This window comes from Geotrypetes seraphini, chromosome 18 (genome assembly GCF_902459505.1).
Source record: "Geotrypetes seraphini chromosome 18, aGeoSer1.1, whole genome shotgun sequence".
Classification (NCBI taxonomy): domain Eukaryota; kingdom Metazoa; phylum Chordata; class Amphibia; order Gymnophiona; family Dermophiidae; genus Geotrypetes; species Geotrypetes seraphini.
The window spans coordinates 16,385,941-16,410,998 of NC_047101.1; the positions used below are offsets into that span (position 1 = coordinate 16,385,941).

At 41.8% G+C, this 25,058-nt stretch overlaps 1 protein-coding gene across 6 annotated transcripts in view; it reads left to right on the forward strand.

The window, feature by feature from the left end:
• EBF1 (EBF transcription factor 1) overlaps nt 1-25,058 on the forward strand; it is a 591,182-nt gene that overhangs the window by 381,822 nt on the left and 184,302 nt on the right. For all 6 annotated transcript variants that reach the window (XM_033927092.1, XM_033927095.1, XM_033927093.1 and 3 more), the window contains exon 7: nt 13,407-13,488. In XM_033927092.1, coding sequence (XP_033782983.1) covers nt 13,407-13,488 — 82 coding nt within the window. The remainder of the gene's footprint in view (nt 1-13,406; nt 13,489-25,058) is intronic.

The following is a 25,058-nucleotide window of genomic DNA, read 5'->3' on the forward strand; positions in this document are numbered from 1 at the left end:
ATTGTTGGTCATGAAAAATGATCCTCATTTTTCCACAAAAATACGTCTTTGAAAGTACCTGTGAGAGACGTACAACTGCCGAGATGCTTCAGCAAAATATGTAAATAAACAAATGTGGGAAAAGCTGTTCAAAAGACGTGAAAGGGAAAATATGAACAACTACAAAAAAAACAGCTTGAACTTGCTGAGCTCCCTTTTCACTCTGAATAAATTTTAAACAAGCGTTGAATACAAATGGCTCTGATTTGCACTATGACTTTTGTGAATATGCTCAGAGACCTGGAGTCCAGCAGGGAGCTATGCCCTGATGGAGTCTCACCATCCAATCATCGCATATAAATGTGGTTTACCGTATATACTTGAATATAAGATGAGATTTTGGGGCCAAAATAATGGCCCAAAAGTGGGGGTCTCGTCTTATATTTGGATCAGCGCCTACCTGCCCCCCCTTCAGGACTTGTTGCAGGCATCTGCCAGGCCTGCCGTATGACCTGGTGGGCTGGGACAGGAGGGATCCTTCCCATTTCCTGTCTCAGCTGACTCTGACAATTTTTTTTTACCTCCTGCCTTCCCCTGTGTACCTTTATGAATCTTATCCCAGCCTACCACTCAACTACCAGGTGATACAGCAGGCTTGGAGGAGGCCTGCAGAACATTAGGAAAGAGGGGGACAGGGTACAGGGCAGGGAGGTGCGACAGGGTGCAGAGCCTGGCAGGGAGTGAGGGGGGACAGGGTGGAGAGCATGGCAGGGCAGAGAGTGAGGGGGGACAGGGTGGAGAGCATGGCAGTGCAGGGAGTGAGGGGGGATAGGGTGGAAAGCCTGGCAGGGCAGGAATTGAGGGTTGACAGGGTGGAGAGCATGGCAGGGCAGGGAGTGAGGGGGGACATGGTGGAGAGTATGGCAGGGCAGGGAGTGAGGGGGGACAGGGTGGAAAGCCTGGCAGGGCAGGAATTGAGGGGGGATAGGGTGGAGAGCATGGCAGGGCAGGGAGTTAGGGAGGCCTGGTTGCAGATCCTGGCAGGGCAAGGAATATGAATATTAACCTCCCCCTCCCCCGGCTTATATTTGAGTAAACAGTTTTTCCTCCTTTTTGGAGGGAAAAGGATACCTTGACTTATATTGAGATCGTCTTATATTCAAGTATATATGGTATATCGTTGTGATTAATAAATTATAACACTCTTCAGTGCTGAAATCATGATAGAAAATCTTATCTTAAAAATGCTTCAGGGTTCCGACATGGACCATGTTTTGTTTCCTTCTTCAGGGAACCCAAATTAAGCCTCAAAGTTCTTTATTCAGTAGGTCTTTATAAAGTCAAAAAACTCCATAAGTCTTTGTTTAAAGTATAATGCTCATAAACTAACTCATTCTTTACCTGTTAGTTGGAATACTTATTATGCTGTTGAAAATCTTCAAATAGGGTTAACCGATAGAAAACGTCAAGATTGCTATTTGTTAAATAATCTTCATCATCACATTGTTACGTGGTGACATAAGAGCTGTCAAACATCAGCCAATGAAATTCTCTATAGAAGATTTAAATCTCCCTGCACTAAACTTGCTCGCCCCTCTGTCTCATTGTTAAGGTCGTGTTGTGTCAAAGTATTTAATTTATATATTCAGCCCTGTTCCTTATGCCATAATATTTCAGCCACATTGCCTCCCCGCCTGAACATGGGTGTCTATAGAATGGAAAATTGTAGATTGCCTACATCATGCTTATAGTCAACCCAAAGTTGTACCGAGTTTTAATTCTACTTAAATGTTCAACAATACATGTCTTAATATACCTCAATGTGGTTCACTGCGGAGATCTCAGCCCTTATCAAGGAGAAGAAAAAAGCATTCATCACTTACAAACAATCAGGGAAACAGGTCTCTAGAGCAGACTACTTGACCAAATCAAAAGCCGTCAAAACGGCAGTCAGGGAGGCTAAGTTTCACATGGAGGAGTCTCTGGCAAAAAACATCAAGAAGGGAGATAAATCCTTCTTTAGGTATATCAGTGACAGAAGTAAAAACTCAGGCGGGATTGTACGTCTTAGGAAACCAGATGGAGACTATGTGGAAAAGGATTCAGAAAAAGCCCAACTATTAAATGAATACTTCAGCTCAGTCTTCACCCGAGAGCGCCGGGACTTGGCCCTCAGCTACAGACAAGGGTTGACTCAGTTGACCCGTTTAGTAACTTCGAGTTTACGCCCAGCAGTGTCTACAGTGAGCTATCAAGGCTCAAGGTTAACAAGGCAATGGGGCCTGATAACCTACACCCCAGGGTGCTAAGGGAGCTGTGTGATGTCCTGGCGGAGCCACTGTCCAAGCTCTTCAACCTCTCCCTTAGGAAAGGCAGCGTCCCGTCGGACTGGAGGACGGCTAACGTAATTCCACTCCACAAGAAAGGCTCCAAGATGGAGACAGCAAACTACAGACCGGTGAGTCTAACATCGATAGTGAGCAAACTAATGGAAACTCTAATAAAACACCAATTGGATAAGATCCTGGATGAGGAGAATCTACGGGATCCCCGTCAACATGGATTTACAAAAGGGAGATCGTGCCAATCCAACCTGATCAGCTTCTTTGACTGGGTGACGGGGAAGCTAGATATTGGGGAGTCCCTGGACATCGTGTACCTGGACTTTAGCAAAGCATTCGATAGCGTACCACACCGCAGGTTGCTGAGCAAGATGAGTTCTATAGGATTAGGTGACACATTGACGAAATGGGTTGGGAACTGGCTTCAAAGGGTGGTGGTGAATGGCACACCCTCTGAAATGACGGAGGTGATCAGTGGAGTGCCTCAGGGCTCGGTCTTGGGCCCAATCCTATTCAACATCTTTATAAGGGACTTGGTAGAAGGGCTTCGGGGTAAAATAACATTATTCACCGATGACGCCAAACTAAGTAATGTAGTGGGCAAATGCACAATAGGTGATGTTTCAATGCCCGACAACATGATGCACGACCTACTCCTACTGGAGCGCTGGTCTAGGTCCTGGCAACTCAACTTCAATGCCAAAAAATGCAAAGTTATGCACCTGGGCAACCAAAATCCATGCAAGACTTACACCCTAAATGGAGAGATCCTAACTAGAACTGAAGCAGAACGTGACCTAGGGGTGATCGTCAGTGAGGACATGAAGGCTGCCAATCAAGTGGAGCAAGCTTCATCCAAAGCAAGACAAGTCATAGGTTGCATACGCAGGGGTTTCGTCAGCCGAAAGCCGGAAGTCATTATGCCGCTGTATAGATCCATGGTGAGGCCCCATCTGGAATACTGTGTGCAATTCTGGAGGCCGCATTATCGCAAGGATGTGCTGAGACTGGAGTCGGTTCAGAGAATGGCCACCCGGATGGTCTCGGGACTCAAGGATCTCCCATACGAGGAACGGCTAAACAAATTGCAGCTATACTCACTCGAGGAGCGCAGAGAGAGGGGGGACATGATCGAGACGTTCAAGTATCTCTCGGGCCGCATAAAGACGGAGGAAGATATCTTCCTTTTCAAGGGTCCCACGACAACAAGAGGGCATCCGTGGAAAATTAGGGGAGGGAAACTACGAGCTGACACCAGGAAATTCTTTTTCACCGAAAGAGTGGTTGATTGCTGGAATAGTCTTCCAATGCATGTGATCGAGGCCAGCAGCGTGCCTGATTTTAAGGCCAAATGGGATCGTCACATGGGATCTATTCACAGGGCGAAGGTAGGGGAGGGATCTATTCATAGGGCGAAGGTAGGGGAGGGACATTAAGGTGGGCAGACTAGATGGGCCTTGGCCCTTATCTGCCGTCTATTTCTATGTTTCTATGTTTCTATATAGTGTTGGAGACAAAGACACTGAATGATATAAGTTGCCCCACTGGAATCGCAATTAGATTAAACTTTTGCTTCTCTTTTTGTACTCATTTTGGTACTTCCATTTGACTAAACGGTATACTATGTTTGCAGATCTTAAATTAATATTTTTTTTGCTGAGTTGTATGAAATGAATTGAGATTTCACCAAATAGTGTTTTATATTAAACCCTTTAGAAAATGCAAATCTGGGGTAATCTTGAAAACACGAATGGTACTGTAAAATGCTCCATCACTTCTTTATAATATGTTTGATTCCAAATGCGTGCTGTGAATATGGTAACACACATACTACAGAATTATCATCCGATTTGGACATCGCATTTAAAAGTGTTGATCGTTGAGAGTGTAAAGTTCTTTTATAAGCTTTTTTGATAACCATCTCTGGGTAAACCCCATTCTTTAAACCTTATGCACATATCAGCAGCTTTATTGATAAAATCTTCTTGGGATGAACACAATCATTTAAGTCGCAAAAATTGGTCTACTAGAATATTTTCTCTAAGATGACAAGGGTGGAAGCTATCAAAACTGTATCCACATTTTCCAAAGTGATCAGCGAATCCAAAAGGGAAAATTGTTTATTATGCATCTCAAGTGTGAATGCCAAATTGGGGTCACATTCATTCAACCATCCAATAAACTCTTCTAATTCCAATCTGGTTCCAAGCCATACTGTAAATACAACATGAATATAGTGTTTCCAAAACAGCATGCTCTAGTAAAATTTTGAAGGATATAAACATTTATCTTCAAATACTGCTATGGTTAATGCCATTTATTCGCCCTTAACGGTGCCTTTTATTTGCACAAACATTTTTTTGTCAAATTGAAAATAATTCTTATGCCAGGCGACCTTAGCTAATTGTGTTAACAATTCTATACGTGCTGCTGATAAATTAAGTTGTCATAAATGGTATTGAATAATTTCCACTGCTGCTTGCTGTGGGATGTTTGTATATAGGGCGGCAATGTCCAGAGTAATTAATAATGCTTGCGATGGAATATTATGGTATTCATTTAGCAGATTAATCTTATTTGTGGTGTCCTTCACATAAGATGGAATCTTAAAGATCTCATTTTTGAGCTGGAAATCAATGAACTCTGAGCCTATTCCTGAAACTATTAGATGGCATGGGGGGAGGGGGGGTTGTTAATGATTTGTGAATTTTAGGATATTTACAATGTAACAGTTTGAATTCTCCATCATTTATGAACCCAGATTATAGGGTTTCTATCAAAATATTTGAAATACCAACCACAAGTTCTTCAGTAGGGTCATTATCAAATTCCTGATAATAAGTATGATCCTGTAACTGACGATATGACTCTTGAACATACTGAACATTGTTGTATCCGTGACCACAACTCTTCCCCCTTTATCTGCGGGTTGAATGATGATGTTAGTATCTGCCATCAAAGTATCCAGAGCTTCCTGCTAATGTTTAGTTAAATTGTGGTGGACTCTTGATGTGTGGGTCTCTAATGCCTTCACATCTTGTTCAATAAATTGTTCAAAAGCTAAAATGTGAGGATCTGTGGGACCTAGGGAGCACCAAATTGATTTACTCCATTTTGAAATACCACTATTGTGCTCCTGTGTGTTATCCCCCAAAAAGTCTTAATTTACATTTTCTCAAAAAACGGTATACTATATATGAATGATTGTTTCTAAAGAGTCACATCTTGTCGTGGGGACATAAGATAATCCTTTATTAAGTATAGAAAGTACTTTTTAAGTTAATGCTCTACTGCAGTGGTCCCCAACCTTGTCCTGGAGGACCACCAGGCCAATCGGATTATCAGGCTAGCCCTAATGAATATGCATGAGAGAGATTTGCATATAATAGAAGTGACAGGCATGCAAATCTGCTTCATGCATTTTCATTAGGGCTAGCCTGAAAATCCGATTGGCCTGGTGGTCCTCCAGGACAGGGTTGGGGACCACTGCTCTACTGGACAAATTGAAAACATTAGATAGGATATCTATGTCTTTTGAACTTTCAATCGAGTCAGTCTTCAGTTGTTTGCTCTTGAGGCTCCTGTCTGAAAACTTTAGTTCTGCACTTTTTATTAATAGATTGAGTAAAATCAAGAAGAGAAATCTGAATTCCCAACTCCTCATTCCAATTTTGTAGAATTTTATCATATGTACGGGTAGGTAATATATTCCGCCACCACTTGTGTAATAAAGAAACTGAAATAGGCACATCATCACATTGATTAAAAAAAGAAATAATTCTGTCATGAACTCCACAAGAAAAATTCAATCTCTTCAATTTATTAATATAATTTACCAATTGCATATACACATATAATGACCCAGGACCCCCTCCCACTATAATAGAAAGGTCAGGAAAACTCTTAATCTTCCTAGTTTCATCCAATACTTATGATAAATAATAAATACCTTTAAGCCCCCAAATTCTAAAAATCCTAGATGTCATACCAGGTTGAAAATCTCCATTACCCTGAATAGCTAGCAAATCTGTTATACATGAGTTATATCTCCATAATTTAATTAAATTTCCCCAAACTGATCTCATTGAAGATAAAATAGGATTACCTTTAAAATGGACCGGTAATTTAGATGGATGTATCTGAAGAATATATAATAAATGAAAAGGGTAATAGAAGGCTTTTTCATAAAATATAGGAGAAAATAAATCATCATCAAACACCCAATCCCTAATATGTCGTAGTAATCAAGCCTTCCCATAAATCTGAAGATCAGGAAGACCCATGCCACCCCATGTTCCTGAACCTAGTAAAAAATCAAAAGATAATTTTGGCTTTTTCCCATCACAACAAAATTTAGTAATAACTATTCTTAATTTCCGCCAATCTTTATTTGTCAATTCTAGGGGAAGCATTTGTAATGTATATAACCATTTAGGAAAATAACCATTTTAAAAAGGGCAATACGCCCACCTAAGGATAAAGGCAAAGACTGCCATTTTAATAACTTTTGTTTTATGTAACTCATCAAATCGGGAATATTATAACTATATAAAAATTTAGAATCTATAGGAATATAAATTCCCAAATATTTAAATTTATCTTCCATCCATCTAAGAGGAAAATTAGGACCCCCACTGTATTCTTAAACTATCATTAGTAGCCAGAGCTTCAGATTTATCCATATTTAATTTGAATCCTGAAAAATCACCATACTCGGCAAAACTTTCCAATAGATTGTAAGGAAATCTTAGGATTAGTTAAATGTACTAAAATATCATCTGCAAAAGCAGCTATTTTAAAAGTAGAAGATCTAATATCTACACAGTGAATATCTGAATTAGCCAGAATCTCACGAATCAACGGATCCAGGGTCAACACAAAAATTAACGGAGACAATTGTTCCATTGTAAAAATTTCTGAAAGGCATCCATTAACAAAAACTCTAGCCTGAATATCTGAATAAAGGGTTTTAATAGCATCCTGAAAATAACCTGTGATACCATATTTAGTTAAAACAGCAAACAAAAACTCCCATCTAACTCTATCAAAGGCTTTCTCAGCATCAAAACTAATCAACAAAGATGGTATATTCTTATAACGTACCCACTCTAATGAATATAATATAGATCTAATATTTTTAACTGCTGTACGTCCTTTTACAAATCCAACTTTACAAATCAGCAATCAAATTAGGCAACAACTTTGCTAGTCTATTAGCCAAAATCTTAGCCAATAGTTTAGCTTCATAGCAAATCAAAGAAATCGGCCTGGGAGGGGGGGGGGTTATTCGAGTGGGCAGACTTGTTGGGCCGTCGGCCCTTTTCTGCCGTCATACTCTGTTTCTATGTTTCTCTATGTTATATGATTCTACCTTAGAAGGATCTTTACCCTGCTTTGGAAATACTATTATTTGAGCCTGATGAAGAGTTTTAGATAAAATTTGTTTGTCAATCTGATTATTAAACATCATCACTAAAGGAGTTGCTATGTTATTACCAAGAATTTTATAAAATTCTGCTTTATAACCATCTATACCAGGTGCTTTACATAACGGGCTTTGCTGTATGGCCAACAATAACTCTTCTTCCTCTATAGGACAATTCAACAATGTCTGCTCATCTTCTCTAATACAGGATAATTCTAAACTGGATAAATAAGTATCACTTGATAATCCTATCTCTTGACTATTAACAAACAAAGAAGAATAATAACTCCGAAATGCTTTCCTAATATCATTATTTCTTTTTAATAAAAAATTGACCCTGGACCGATCTAATCTATGAAACCCTAGTCAACCCACACCTTCCTTTCACCAAACGAGCTAATAATTTCCCTGATTTATTACCATATTTATACAATTGATATTGATAATATTTCACAGATTTAACAGCCCTCTGAGCAAGAAGTTCATTCAATTGAATTTGAATAGCTAATAATTGAGCCAAATTATCATCTGAAGGACATCTAGCTTGAATTCCTCTAATTTTAATTAATTGCTTTTCTAAACGTAATATAGCCCTATCACGAGATTTCTTTTTTTTGACTAGAATAAGCAATTTTTCCCCCTCATTACCGCCTTAGCTGTTTCCCAAAACAAAGTAGGAGAATTTTTGTGTTGTTCATTGTTAATCTGATAAGAATTCCAACAATCAAGAATATGTTTTTGAAATTTAACATCATATTATAAATCTAATGGAAATCTCCATTGAGGAAGACCCAGAGATTCAGAAACCAAAGACAATGTAACCCAAACAAAGGCATGATCTTAAATCTCTGTAGGTCCTATACCAGAATCTTGAATTTTGGAAAATAAAATATCAGAATAAAGGAGATAGTCAATCCTGGAATGAGTATTATGAGCCCTGGAATAATGAGTATAATCTCTATCTAATGGATGTAGCACCCTCCATATATCCAATAAATTTAAAGATTCACAAAATAAAGGGATCCCTTTAGTTACATCCAATTAATCTGTTGCCCGAAGTACCGATTTATCAATCATTGGATCTGCCACCCTATTAAAATCTCCCCCTATCACAATAGGACAAGAATCCTGTTGCAAAAAGTAATTTAAAATTGTAGTAAAGAACTTTTTATCATAAGAATTAGGAGCGTATAAATTACAAAGCAAAACATTAACCCCATTAATCTTAACATTTGCTATAATATAACGACCTTCTAGATCCACATTAATATGTATCTTTTCAACATTTAATTTTTTATGGAAAAGAATAATTACCCCCTGCCTTTCTATGAAGGGCCGGTACTTCAATATAATCACCCACCCACCAAGTAAGAAGTTTAGAATGTTCTTGTGATGTCAAATGAGTCTCTTGTAAAAAAAACAATAGATGCATTATGTCTATTTAAGCTTTGCAAAATCTTGTTTCTTTTTAATGGAGAGGAAATACCCCCCACATTCCAAGTAATGATTTTTAAAACCATAGGAATCCTTGTACAAAAAAGATATTATAAAAATTGAAAATTAAAATCACAACAATAGATAGGAACTGTCCCAGCCACCAGTCCCCATACATACCAAATAAAATAATATTCCAAGGTAATACACATCCCATGTCAAATAGAAAAAAAATTTTTTTTTATCAACTTCCATCCAAAACCTCTTTCCCAACCCCCCATTACCCCACATACTTTTATTATCCAAACCTTCCCCCCATTCCAACACAAAATCAAAATTCTCCACCACCATCTTTCCCATCCCTTCCACTCCCAAATCCAACCTAACTGCCTACCCCAACTCCTTAAATAATTACAAATAAAATTTAAACTCATATTTTGACTTTGTAAAAACCCAAAGTCTAGAGCCCTCCCTATGTATATTTATTTAGTATTGTGTTCCATTTCTCCACCAAAATGGCATTATCCAAAAATAGCCTCAGTTATGTTTTCATGCATAATCCTCTTCGAATGCGCTTCAGCCTGTAATACTCTGCCAAAGTGGCATCATGTAATTCAGCTCTTACAATATGCTTTTGTAAAATTTCCAATTGTTCCCAATCTGTGGGCATATTGCTGTCCTCCTCAGATGTAAATAGGTGAACGGATGATAATAAATCATTTTCTTGCTACTCAAGTTCAAGCAGTTTTTTTGTAGTTAGCAAAATATGTGACATTCTTGGAAGTAGGCCTTCATTTACAAAACTGTTTCTGTATTTGTATATTTGCCGTTGTTCATTTTGTTCTTTACAGATGACTTGAAGATTCTACTACCAGCATCTTTCTTGAATTTTGAAGTTCAGCTTACTTTCAGGGAATTGGGTTGATATTTTCGTGCATTGGAATTGTTGGAACTTGACTCGCTTTGCATGCAAATGTGAATTTGTTTGGCTATCTACTTTGGAATTGATCATTTGATCTGACATCTTTTATTTTTTAATTGGTGAATTTTGTTTTGACTCGATATACTGACACTTTATATTGGGGGGATGTTTATGATGTTGTCCAGACATGTCTATGTTATATGTGGAAATCGCAAGGAAACAAGATTTTATGTATGTGATATGTAAACCGGCATAGTCGTATGCGGTAAATAAATGTTTAACTAAATAAATAAATTACCCATTTTACAGTACAAGTTGCCCATACCAGCTAATTCTGAAGAAATTTCCAAGTTTGTCTAAGTGTTTTTTTACATTCAGGTACTCAAGCATTTTCCCCTATCTGTCCTGGCTGGCTCACAATCTACCTATCAGTGCATAGATTCATCAAATCTATGCAGAAATGTGAGACCTCACCACATGAGGGCCTGTTTTCAGCTTCAAGTATCAGTTGACAAGGTTGTCTTTGCCTCACAACAGATGATGTGGCTTTCTATTTTAGCAAACAGTCCAGCACAGAGGGACTTTCACCAGTTCATGGTGGGATACAGGAGCCGCTCTTCCTGCCTTTGCCAACATTTCTAACTACAGGGGCAGCTCAGGGAAAGAGGGATCCAATGTCCGTGCCCTCCATAGCTCAGAGATTACTGATGAGCTGCTGACAGGAAAGTCATCAAAGTTTCATTTCTAAAGTGTCAGATCCTGAGCTCTCCACACTTCATTTTTCTTAGATGGAATTTATGGCCTATGTGCTTGTCTCTCAACCCATCTGTAGGTAAGGTTACCAAACATCGAGGAAAACCAGAACATGTCTCTTTTTAGAGGACTGACTGGGTGTCCGGGGTGGGGGGGATTTCCAAAACCCAGCAGTTTGTCTGGGTTTTGGAAGGCCCCAAGCTCGTGGCCATGTCTGAAGGGCTTCCGAACATGTGCGCATGCGACATGACATCATCACATCGCATCCACATATGCTTGGAGGCCTTCCAGACGCGGCCCCAAGCTCAGGGAAGAAGAGACAAAGTTTGTTTAGGGGCAGAATGGGGCGGAGCAGGGGCAGAGCAGGGCAGGGGCTGGGATTGGGCGAGGCCATGTGTAGAGTTGCTAGATTTTCCCGACGAAAAATTCAGATCCATGGCCATGCCCTCAGGCCCACTCACCCATGTCGTGCCCCATCCTGCCCCCAGCCCCACCCCCCTTAACCTGTTCGTGCGTCGGGACGGCGTCCAAGCATGCAAGGAGGCGGCTTGATGATGTCACATGTGTGCGCGTGGCGTCACCACGTTACATCCGCATGTTTGCGGACGCTGTCCCGATGTCGGAAGCTTTTCAAAACCTGGACAAATTGCCAGGTTTTGAAAAGCCGTCCGGACCCCTGGACATGTCCTCAGATTATCCTAAGAAAGAGAGGATTCATCTCTGTGCATGCAGTAGGATGAAACACAAGGTTGCATCAGCTTGTTTGGGCCAATCTGGGTTAAATACTCCAGATATTGGAAGACTTGAGGAAACTTCTAGAAAAGGACTCTTGCTCCAAATGTGTAAGCGTAGGCTGGAGGAGCAAAGCTGCGAGCCATGCAAAGAGTATTGCTGTCCCACGGATGTTCCTTGTATCCTTGAGCAAATCACTTCTACTTTCTTTGCCTTAGGAACAAACTTCAGGCCTTATTTACTGACCTACTGAAATTTCTCATGTATTAAACGCTTACAGATAGAATTATTAACGGGTGCTACTGTTGCATTCGCACATGGGTGCATTATTAGTAACAGTATTAGCACGCAATAACACAATGTTATAACGCTAGGCCCCATTGAGAGTATGGGTGTTCTTGTATTGACGGTTGCTTGTTTACTGAATTTACAAGGTAAAGATTTTGCATAAATGACACAGACAAGACAGACGGACAGTTAATCTGCTGGTTGGGTTGGAGGGCAGTGGGGAGTAGGATTGAAGGCTATATCAAAAAAGGTGGATTTTTCAATCTGCTTTTAAACAAGGGAAGGGAATGGTAATTACGTAGTTTGCACTCTCGGAAAGAACGTGCCCTCTTTGCAAATATGGCGCACTCTTCTGAAAGAATAAGCATTCCATTGCCCCAGGCACGTTAGTCAGATTTTGAGCTCTGTGGGACAGAGGGAAATGCTTGGATACCTGAATGTAAACCGCTTTGGTTGTAAATGGTGTATAAATACTAAAAAAATAAAATAAAAATGCACTCTTTTAAAACAGTATAATCTCGTTCAGAAAGAGAATCCTTTTACTTCACTCTTGAGCACCCGCTTCCTTCAAATAAGGTGCACATCCTCCAGTTTTTTTTTGTTTTTTTTAAATTTATTATCGATTAATTACAGACAAAGAATTAACTTTGAAAAGTAAATTAGAAAAAATACCATCAATACCATTGAAACACACACTTTTTTCCAAACTTAATATATAGTCCACAACTGGGAGAACAAAGTAAGTAAATAATCCCTTCCAGGAAAAAGGGGACAAATACAAATGTATAAAGAATAGAGCAGTTAACCTCGGCTAAATATTAACAGACATGAGTAAACCTGTACTTCCTAAGGAGCATCGAAAATCCCTTTCCCTTCTAAGAAAAAACGCAGCTGTTCTGGGTCAAAGAAAATATATTTATTTTGTTGGTAGTTTATAACAGGGAAACCTCAACTGAAAGGAAGCTCCTAAAGAAGTAACTTTAGATCTATATTGAATAAATTCCTTCCTTCGGATCTGAGTCCATCGTGAGACATCAGGAAAAATATAAATTTTTCCACCCAGATAGAAAATCTGCTTTAAATTAAAGTATAATTTCAAAATCATGTCCTTATCTTGAAGAAAAACGAAAGATACTATTAAAGTGGCACGACCCAGAATTTCAATTTCAGATGATTCCAGTAGCTCGGAAATTCCTAACTGTGCTTGTTCTTCCTCTTCTTTCTTTTCCATCATAGTTCTCTTAAGGAAATAAAGTTTTTGTATAGGAGGGATATTAGACTCTGGAATTTTCAATATGGAGATCAAAAAATTTTTAAAGATCTCTCTTGTAGTCATGAGTTTAGGTATAGGAAAATTCAGTAGCCTTAAATTCAGGCTCCACATCCTCCAGTTTAATATGTGATGTACCACGGATGCAGACCTAGCTTATGTTGTAAAATAGTCCGTAGGATTGAGCTGCCATGAAATTATTCATCAGCGCATCGTTTTACTCTGATTAAAATAATGTTTGTCTCTTTTTATTTTCTGCAGATTCTTCCTGAAATTTTTCCTCAAATGTAACCAAAATTGCCTAAAAAATGCGGGGAACCCTCGGGACATGCGACGATTTCAGGTCAGTGCCTGCTGCCTTTACTCTCTTCTATTCCAGAGCCAAATCATATCCGTGTTGCAATGGCAGCAGATTTAGCTGGCATTCATTCAGAAAGCCTGGAGGGACTGTAGTTTGAAGTCTGGAGCCAGCAGCAATGGGCACCAGGTGCCTGAATCTGTTGGCAGTGGGCAGGAAGAGCCTTGCGGGTGGCATCTCCCCGGGGAACATGTGGCTGTAAAAGAAAGGGAAGATGCTCTAGTGTTCTGTGCATTTTTTAAATAAATGTACCTGATTGAAACTCGGCTTGACCTACTGAGAAAGGCATGACATAATCCAAATCCCAAATCCAGTTAATCATATTAAGGGAAATATTTGTCTGGTACCGGAAAAACTTTAAGAAAGCACAATCATTTTTAATTAAATAGATAATTATGTATATGGGCAATCTGAGAAGGCAGCTGTCTGTACTCTTCTCATATTCCTTGGTGATTTGAAAACAGACAAGGGTGTCAGGTCAAAAGGGTGCCGGGACAAAGGCGCACCCAGACACTTGAGCGCAGCGCGCACCGCCGCACCGCTCTAAATTACTGTTTTTAGCGCTCCGACGAACTTCATTTTTTCCCTGTTTTTAGGGAAAAAGTTCAGTTTACAGTAAAATGTGGAGGGTTACAACTCCCCAAACCCCCCATAATGCCGGCGCGATGTCTATTAAGTAAACTGGGGGGGGGGGTTCCCCAACAAAACCCCCCGTCGGAGCCCCTAAAAACTGTAATTTACAGCGGCGCGGCGGCGCGCACTGCGCTCAATTGTTGGCGCGCGCTTTTGTCTTTCGCGCCGTTGACTATGAACCCAGACAAGTATTTTATTTATCTGTCCTGGATTATTAGGAAGGTACAGGGATGGGAAGCTGGAGAGCATGGCAAGCAGAACAGCAGTAAAATGTATTCCATGTCCACATGTACGAAGGACCGCTGAAAAGTTCTCAGCCCAACCAAGAAGAGAATGATGTGGAGCCATGAGACTTCCACGTTGTCAGGTCAAAAGTGCGCCGGGACAAAGGCACGCCCAGACAATTGAGCGCAGCGCGGAGGCACGCGCCGCTCTAAATTAATGTTTTTAGGGCTCCGACGGTGGGGTGTAGGGGGAACCCCCCCACTTTACTTAATAGACATCGCGCCGCGTTGTGGGGGCGTTGTGGGGGGTGTGGGGGGTTGTAACCCCCCACATTTTACTGAAAACTTCACTTTTTCCCTGTTTTTAGGGAAAAAGTTAAGTTTACAGTAAAATGTGGAGGGTTACAACCCCCCAAACCCCCCATAACGCCGGCGCGATGTCTATTAAGTAAACTGGGGGGTCCCCCCCATGCCCCCCCCCCCGTCGGAGCCCTAAAAACAGTAATTTAGAGCGGTGTGTGCCTCCGCGCTGCGCTCAATTGTCCAGGCGCGCCTTTGTCTTTCGTGCCGTTGTCTATGAACCGACTTCCACACTTTTCTTAACTCTTTTTGTTTCAATGAGGCAAATGCATCCAGTAAATGGGTACAAATATAGGGAAACCAAGACATTGTGACATCTCCAATGAGGTTGGCTCTTAGGCATTGGTGGGATGAGGCATTGTGACATCACAATACGAGGGGCTGCTGCACAGTTCTGAGCCTAACCAAGAAGAGAATGATGTGGAGCCATGAAACTTACAAGCTTTTCTTGACACCCCTACTTGCCTGAGTTTTAAGCACCCTTTAGAGAATTTGGGAGACAAGGTTGCACAGTTAGTGTGCCATGAGCTCCAAAGGCACATATTTTCTAAAGCAGTGTTGTTCAACCAGTGGTCCGTGGACCAGTGCCGGTCCGCAGAAATTTCCTGCCGGTCCACAGGGCCGGCATGTGCATCGGGCCCGAGACAGTGTTCTTCAGCCGCCGGTCCGCGGTGCGATCTCAGTGCTGCGGTGCACAAAGACGCGGGCAGCGGCTCCTACGCACTTCCTGCGCCTGAACCGGAAGCCTTCTCTCCGACGTTGCAACGTCAAAGGGAAGGCTTCTGAATGAGGCGTGGGATGCGCTGCCCGTGTCTTTGTGCACTGTGTCAGTGAGGTAGAGGGAGCCGGCCTGAAGATAACACCGGGGGGGGGGGGGGGGGGCGGCATAAAATGGCCAGGCGAGAGCAGGCCAGAAGGTAAGACACAGCATGGAAGGAGGGAGACAACTAAGGTAGGGGGAATGATTTTATTTTTGAATGTAGTGATTGAATTGTGTCAATTTTGAAAATTTACATCAGCTGTCTGTATTTTGCAATGTTCAGGAAGAAATGCAGTTGTTTCTTTTTCTCTGGGGTTGTACTGCTTGCAGAGTCTTGCATCTTAGGGTTTGGTTTGTATATTTGGTTTGTACTTTTAGTTTTTGGTCCTGTATTTGCATGGGGTTATCTGTCTTCTTGTGGGAATGAATGTTGAGAAGCATACAGTGTGCTTTGTGTAGTTTAATTTTGTGGTTAACTATTATGTGTAGTTAATAAGATTATATTGTGTGTGTGTGTGCGTGTGTGTGTTCAAATATGAAAAATGAATGGAAAAAATGGTGTTACAATTAGTACTATTATGGGGGCGGGATTTGGGGTGGATATGGGCGGGGTCTGGCCCACGACTTAGCCCAGTGTTCTTCAACCGCTGGTCCACAAAATAATTCTTATATTTCCGCTGGTCCATAGGTGTCAAAAGGTTGAAAAAAACTGTACTAAAGGGTGTTAAGATGTGGTGTTAACAGATTTTAACACGTGTTAACTGCAAATCCAACACTATTTTTCTTGAGGGAATGTTGTGTGCAAGTCATGTGCTAATGTCATTAATGTGCGTACACTACTAGGATTTAATGCAAGAGCACTTAGCGACTCCTGTATAGGGACCGCCAAGTGATCCAGCGTTAACCCAACATGAGTTCATGCCCATGCCATTCCTTCTCCCAGGAAATTCCATAATGCATGCGATAACAGGTATGTTACTGCAGAATGCCTTAATGCGGTCATGTGGTAACCTTATTAGCACACATTAAGGGCTTAAAACCGTTTAGTAAATATACCCCTAAATTAGTTAATTGGTGCTAAACTAGCATTAAGTACCAATAATTGGCATCAACAAGCATTAATTGGGTGGTGGATGCCTGGAATGTCGTTGCGAGGGAGGTGGTGGAGATTCAAAAAAGCACGAGATGAACACAGAGGATCTCTAATTAGAATATGAATGGGCAAACTTTCACAATCTGAATCCCGCAAAGGAGATGGTTCGGATAGGCTGGTGTGAGATTCAACTGCAAATCCAGTAGTTGGAAACTAAGGACAGTACCAGGTAGACTTCTAAGGTCTATGGCCCAGAAGTAACAAAGAAAAAAGACATTTTAATTTACACTTCTCCCTCTGTATTCGTGGGGAATGTGGGCAGAACATAGCCGTGAATACCGAAAAACCGTAAATAACTTTTTGCATGTTATTTGCGGTTTTTTGGTAAAATAGACCTGAAAAAGATAATAAACCGTGAATAACCCGACCTGTGATTTGCTCCGTACAACACCAGGAGCTGCAATTTCCTTCAGGAACCACCGGGAGCAGCAATTTCCTATGTGAAACGCCGGGTTCAGTGATGAAAATTAGGGGGGGGCGGAGTCAGCTGGAAAATCACAAATAAGCGAATCCGCAGATACGGAAACCGCGGATACGGAGGGAGAAGTGTAATCATTAAATTGTAATGCATGTGATTACAGGGCAGACTGGATGAACTGTCATTTACTTTGTTACTATGTAGTTTGTAGTTATAAGTGGAACTGACTTTCATCCCTATTCTGCAGACTTAGCACTTATTTCTAGGATGCACAATCCTGAGTGGAGTAGAACGGGTACAAGTTGATCGATTTTTCACTCTGTCAAAAATTACAAAGACTAGGGGGAAGCTCGATGAAGTTACAGGAAGGATGAAATTTTTTTTCACTCAGAAATAGTTAAGCTCTGGAATGTGTTGCCAGAGGTTGTGCTAAGAGCGGATGGCGTAGCTGGTTTTAAGAAAGGTTTGGACAATTTCCTGGAGGAAACGTCCATAGTCGGTTATTGAGAAAGACATGGGGGAAACCACTGCTTGCCCTGGATCAGTAGCATGGAATTTGCTACTCCTTGGGTTTTGGCCAGGTACTAGGGACCTGGATTGGCCACCGTGAGAAACGGGCTACTGGGCTTGATGGACCATTGGTCTGACCCAGTATAGCTATTATGTGAGTCAAGTATAGGACAATCCAGCCATTGTAACATCACTGATGAGGTTGGCTCTAAGGCATTATGACATCACAATCTCAGCTCCGGAATGTTGCTCTCATTGGGGTTCCGGAATCTTGCTATTCTTTGAGATGCTGGAATATTGCTACTCCTTGGGTTTTGGCCAGGTACTAGGGACCTGGATTGATCACTGTGAGAATGGGCTACTGGGCTTGATGGACCATTGGTCTGACCCAGTATGGCTATTATGTGAGCCAAGTATAGGACAATCAAGCCATTGTAACATCACTGATGAGGTTGGCTCTAAGGCATTAAGACATCACAATCTCAGCTCTGGAATGTTGCTCTCATTGGGGTTCCGGAATCTCGCTATTCTTTGAGATGCTGGAATATTGCTGCTCCTTGGGTTTTGGCCAGGTACTAGGGACCTGGATTGATCACTGTGAGAATGGGCTACTGGGCTTGATGGACCGTTGGTCTGACCCAGTAAGGCTATTCTTATGCTCTTATGGTCATGGGAGAGACATAGCCAGGTCAGAGGTGTGCAATTAGATGCTAACTTATAAAATATTGTCACTTATACGTGTGAATATTTATTGCAGCATTGACTTGGTGTAAGTGCTTGTATCTAGAGTTAGGGGCCAAAATGTGTACTTATGTGCTTAGCGCCCAAATTTTTGCCCTTTACTAAATTGAGTCCCGGTCAGCTCTGTACAAAGAAACTGGAAAATATACAAGGGCATCAGTGGGTGGTGAGTCTCCTAAAGCAGTCACATTTTTACAGTAACCATCATGAATATGCATAAAATAGATTTGCATGCAAGTTGATCTCATACGCATTCTGTCTGGAGATGTTCCAGGCGAGGTTTCAGACCCACAGTTCTAGATAGTAGTGGACATTGCTTTGAAAGGAAGCTCAAGAAGGAAAGGGCATAGGATGAAGGTAAGAGGCGCTAGAGGAAAGGAGAGACAGGGGAGATATGTTTCAGACATTCAAATACTTGAAGGGTATTAACGTAGAACATAATGTTTTCCAGAGAAAGGAAAATAGTAAAACCAGAGGACATAATTTGAGGTTGAGGGGTGGTAGATTCAAAGGCAATGTTAGGAAATTCTACTTTACGGAGTAGGAACCCAAGCACAGTACCGGGTAGAGCTTTGGATTCTTGCCCAGAAATAGCTAAGAAGAAAAAATTAAAAAAATTAAAATTGAATCAGATTGGGCAGACTGGATGGACCATTTGGGTCTTTATCTGCCATCATCTACTATGCTACTACTATGCTAGGCTCAGGAGTAATCGGAGGACATACTTTTTAATAGAAAGGATGGTAGATGAGTGGAACAGTCTCCTGGAAGAGATGGTGGAGACAGAGACTGTGTTTGAATTCAAGAAAGCGTGGGATAGGCATGTGGGATCTCTTAGGGAGAGGAGGAGGTATGGGCCATTTGGCCTTTATCTGCCATCATGTTTCTATCATCATAAAGCTCTATGACCTCACAATGCAGGTATAAAGAGACTTAGCCAATTGGAAGAGGAGATGCAAATGTTAAGAGCCTTAGCCAATAGGGAGAGGAGGAGGAGATAGTGGATGTTGCAGATGGGCAGACTGGATGGGCCATTTGGCCTTTATCTTCCTTCATGTTTCTATATGCGGTCAACCCTATCTGCCAACCGTACATCCTTTATGAATGGACAAGAAAAGGACTCCAGACCCCTCTCTTCTTCTCGCTACTCCATGTACTGCCAAATTCCAGCTCCCCAGTGGGACCCATGCTAATTTTCGGATGGAAATTCCTTTGTGTCTTTTACTGAGCAACAGTCAGGAGTCTGTGTAGGTGACCGGCTGGGACACAGGGAAGGTTGTTGATCTCTTGACTTGTAAAGACATTCTGTCGAGCCAGCCCAGCTTCACAGTAGTTGAGCCTTTCAGTGTGTAAACAGAGCCTGCTTAATTACACAGGTCATGTCAATTAACATGACCTTAGCATTTTCAAGAAATTAATCACTTTCAGCCCCGGCAGTTGTACTGCCTATACTTCTATATGGTGCACTATTAATTCTGCCTGAATTTCCATTTGGCATCAGTATGTTGGGCTTTTCTACTCTCCCACCCCCTCCACACCCCCTCCCATTCCCTTGGCATTGTTTTCTCTTTTTTCTTAAACTTGTTGCTCTGCTGTTACGAGCAACTGGCTTCCTGAAATAGAGCTGTGAGGCCTTGTTTGCCACGGTGCATAACTGACAGATATTGGTTTCATTTATTGCAGTGCCGAGCTTCGGGGGGGGGGGGGGAGGAGGGGGAAGAATGAGACAATTTAGGCAGCATTAATGAGCCAGCCACCCCTCGTCATCGTGACCTGAGAGACATGATCCCGGCAGCACCGGTTGCAAATGTCTATTATCGGGACAGTGGGAGATGACCGGGGCTTACATCAGATCAGAACCCATCTCGCGGCGACTCCACTCACACGAGAGATGCTACGGGTCATGAAACAGAGATCATTTGAGATAAACTAGGCTAAGGTTCTAGGAATAAAATAAAAAATGGAGGAGCCAAGAGACACAGAATAGTATTAAAATAGAAAGGAAGAGAATATGGGGGAGAGAGAGAGTAGTAGAGAGCTAGTGCTATTTGAAAAATCACACTACGTTCTCTAAAGATGATATATGGCAGGGGTAGGCAATTCCGATCCTCGAGAGCCAGAGCCAGGTCAGGTTTTCAGGATATCCACAATGAATATGTATGAGATGGATTTGCATGCACTGCCTCCGTGAGATGCAAACTTATCTCATGCATATTTATTGTGGATATCCTGAAAACCTGACCTGGCTCCTGCTCTCGAGGATCGGAATTGCCTACCCCTGGTATATGGGATCAAAAAGGAGACAGCCACAGGAAAAACACAATCCCATAGATTGAAGTAGTGATGAGATAAAGTTTGTTTGTTTATTTATTGCCCGCCCTTTTCCAGGGTGAGTTACATGTTAACATACAAAATAAAACGTAACCTTCCGCCAGACGTAACCTTCCGCTCAATGTGCGGCAGCGGCCAAAAAAGCAAACAGGATGCTATGAATTATTTTAAAAGGGATGGTTAAGACTAAGAATGTTATAATGCCCCTGTATCGCTCCATGGTACGACCTCACCTAGAGTATTGCGTTCAATTCTGGTCTCCTTATTGCAAGAAAGATATAGCAGCACTAGAAAAGGTTCAAAGAAGAGCGACCAAGATGGTAAAGGGGATGGAACTCCTCTCGTATGAGGAAAGACTAAAACAGTTAGGGCTCTTCAGCTTGGAAAACAGACAGCTGAGGGGAGATAGGATTGAAGTCTACAAAATCCTGAGTGGTGTAGAACGGGTACAAGTGGATCGACTTTTCGCTCTGTCAAAAATGACGAAGACCAGGGAACACATGAAGAAGTTACATGGAAATACTTTTAAAACCAATAGGAGGAAATTTTTTTCACTTAGAGAATAATTAAGCTCTGGAACGCTTTGCCAGAGGATGTGGTAAGAGCGGATAGCGTAGCTGGTTTTAAGAAAGGTTTGGACAAGTTCCTAGAGGAAAAGTCCATAGTCTGTTATTGAGAAAGACGTGGGGAATGCCACTGCTTGCCTTGGAATGGTTGCATGGAATGTTACTACTGTTTGGGGTTCCAAACTCTTTTGTTACTCTTTGGGATTCCAGAATCTTACTATTCTTTGAGATTCTGTATGGAATGTTGCTACTCCTTGGTTTTTGGCCAGGCACTAGGGACCTGGATTGGCCACCGTGAGAACGGACTACTGGGCTTGATGAACCATTGGTCTGACCCAGTAAGGTTATTCTTATGTTCTTTTCAAGACCAACACTAAAACAACTACATACATACACATAAAATCAGATTGCATAAAACATAATAACCAATGCTATCCTACATCAAAATGTAAAAATACATAGGGCACACAAGATGCCTCAATGAAAAACATCTTTATGCCAAATGAGACAAAATAGACCATCGAAAACTTCCGTGACCAGCACTCAGCCCTCAACAGTCATCACTCCTACCCCCTCAACCATACCATATATTTCATCTTACAGAACAACTGTCTTTTCAACAATTTCTTGAAGTTCTGTAAATTTTGCTGTTGACGAATATATCCTGGAAGGTTATTCCACTCCCTGGGACCAATACAGTGAAAATCACTGTTCCTGGAAGAAGAAAGTCCTGCACAGCTGGCACAAACAGATCACAATGCTCAACTAGTGGAGCAATCGAGCGGGCTCACGAGACAACCAGCTTGGACAGAATAGAGATACGTTTCTCAGCCAAGACTTACAAGTTCCACGTTTCCATCGTTGATTCTCAAAACCTTCCCCTCATTTTTTTTTAACACTCTGGAATTATCCACTGAATTTTTTATTGCTTCTTTCTTTAAAATATTTTCAATGGTGGTTCCTTTCTCTCATATTATTAATATCATTTCTTCCACCCAGCCAAGAAATACAATAACTTCTCTTAAATAGATGCAAATTCTGAAACCCGACGGGACCCGTTTCGCCCTTTCTCCCAGCCTTCACCGGGAGTGACGCAGTCAGAAATACAGCGTCATTTTTGAACCCTTGAGAAAGCCTAGAGAAAGGGCAAAACGGGTCCCGTCGAGCTTTGGAATTTGCATCTATTTAAGATAAGTTATTGCATTTCTTTACTGTTTGAAAAAATCCCCAGCAATTTCTGTAGGGAGCCGGAAGCATTGAGTTGTGCCAAATTTAAGCTAGAGAAGAGGAGGGTTCATAGACAACCCCGCGAAAGACAAAGGCGCGCGCCGACAACTGAGCGCAAGACAGAGGTGCACGCCGAAGAAAATTACAGTTTTTAGGGGCTCCGACGGGGGTTTTTGTTGGGGAGCCCCCCCAGTTTACTTAATAGAGATCGCGCCGGCGTTGTGGGGGGTTTGGGGGGTTGTAACCCTCCACATTTTACTATAAACTTAACTTTTTCCCTAAAAACAGGGAAAAAGTGAAGTTTTCAGTAAAATGTGGGGGGTTACAACCCCCCACAATGCCCCCACAACGCGGCACGATCTCTATTAAGTAAAGTGGGGGGATTCCCCCCCACCCACCCCCATCGGAGCCCTAAAAACAGTAATTTTCTGTGGCGCACGCCTCCGCGCTGCGCTCAATTGTCTGCGCGCGCCTTTGTCCCGGCACGCTTTTGACCTGACACCGAAGAGGAGAGCTGCATTAAACCTGCAGATTATTCCTGCCCTATTTTATGTTGCACTGGTTGAAAGAATATACAGAGAATAAGTTTGAAAACGCAACTGTTGATGCAGTAAAAACCATCACATAACCCTGGAAATGGGCTATAAGCTAGATCTACTTTTGAGAAATGCCATCATCCCTCCTTCCCTGAGAGAACTTTCTGTTTCCAGGTGGGGGGTGTTATGGAGAGAGGCTTCAGGCAGTGGAAGAGACGGAATGCCTTTTGTGGCGGTGGTGGATCAGCCCTCGAGGAAGAGAAGGTTACTTTGGAGGGCAGAGGCAGGCGGGTGGAGAGATGAGAGTGGAAGGATGCCAACGAAGAGAGACTGAACAAATTGCAGCTCTACACTCTCGAGGAACGTAGGGAGAGGGGAGACTTGATCGAAACATTTAAGTACCTCACGGGACGTGTCGAAGTGGAAGATGATATTTTCTTTCTCAAGGGACCCTCGGCCACAAGAGGGCACCCGCTCAAACTCAGGGGCGGAAAATTTCACGGCGACACCAGAAAGTATTTCTTCACAGAGAGAGTGGTTGATCATTGGAACAAGCTTCCAGTGCAGGTGATCGAGGCAGACAGCGTGCCAGACTTTAAGAATAAATGGGATACCCATGTGGGATCCCTACGAGGGTCAAGATAAGGAAATTGGGTCATTAGGGCATAGACAGGGGGTGGGTAAGCAGAGTGGGCAGACTTGATGGGCTGTAGCCCTTTTCTGCCGTCATCTTCTATGTTTCTATGTTAACCAATGATGGGGGGGAGGGGTGTTTGTGGTCTACAATGAATGACTGCTGGGGCCACAAGTGGCTCATGGGCTGGAGTTTTGAAGACGACTGTGCTATGGACTCCCATGTTAACCCAATGTTATCCAGTTAATGTGCATGATTGTGCTTACTGGATAACGCTTCCATGTCCATTCTCTGCCCATGAAATGAACCATCCAAAAATATATTTGTTTAAACCCAAAAAACAGCCAGCAAACGTGGTTTACTGCACCCTAACAGGCAAAATACTGCGAAACACTTTAATTATATTTTAGGGTAGCCAATTGATGTGTGCTAACCACACATTTAGGGCTTAGTGCCTTTTAGTAAAAGAGCCTCTTCATGTATAATTGACACCAGCATGAAATGGTATTCAGGTTATTTTCTGAGTAGGAAGTGATTTATTATTTGAAGGATATGTTTTTGAATTAGACATGTTTTCACTTTTCTGGTGTAAAAGAATGCCTCTATTTACAGAATCCTTCTGCAGCATTGTGAGGCAGCTCATGGCTCGGGAAACACAACGAGTTGTTTATTTTACATTTAAATATTCCCCCCCAAAAAGGTAGAAAAAAAAAATCTGGCACAGAATGACATTCCAGATAAATTATGTCAAATGTCTCTAACTGCGGAAAGCGTAATTTATGTCATGAGAAGGAGAAAACAAACTTTTCTTTTTTTTATAATATTTAGCCAAGAGCTAATTGAAAGCGTCAGGAATTTTTGTTTTGTTTTGGGGGTTTTTAGCGTTGTCAGCATTTTCAGATTTAAAAAAAAAGATTGTTCTAGAATTTGGTGGATGCAAAGTTTTGTCAAGTGTTACTTAATTTGGGGCAGAGCTATAGAAGGAAAAACAGATTTTAGCACAAAGTTCAGTGGTTCAGAAGATTCTACAATGAGTTCTGCTTATCAGCATTAACTGGCTCAGATACTGACAGGAAGGATGACATTGAATAGAAAAAAAAAGCCCTAATCAACAACCCCCCCTCCCTCCCAACTGCCAGCTTCTGTGCCCTTCTCTTCCTCTGCCAACTCCAGACTCCGTCCTTTCTGTCTTGCTGCACCAAATGCCTGGAACATACTGCTTGAATCTCTCAGGGGGGGGGGGGAGGGGGTGCTCTGTCAGTGTTCAAGTCCAACTTAAAAGCTCACCTCTTTGAGACTCCTTTCAACTCCTAATTCACCTCACCTTCGGTTCTGCATCCCCAACCCTCTATGTCATGTGTGTCAGTCCAAGTTAGATTGTAAAGCTCTTCCGAGAAGGGAATGTCTATTTAATGTCAAAATGTACAGCTCTGTGTACGCCGTTTACCACTGAGTATGCTGC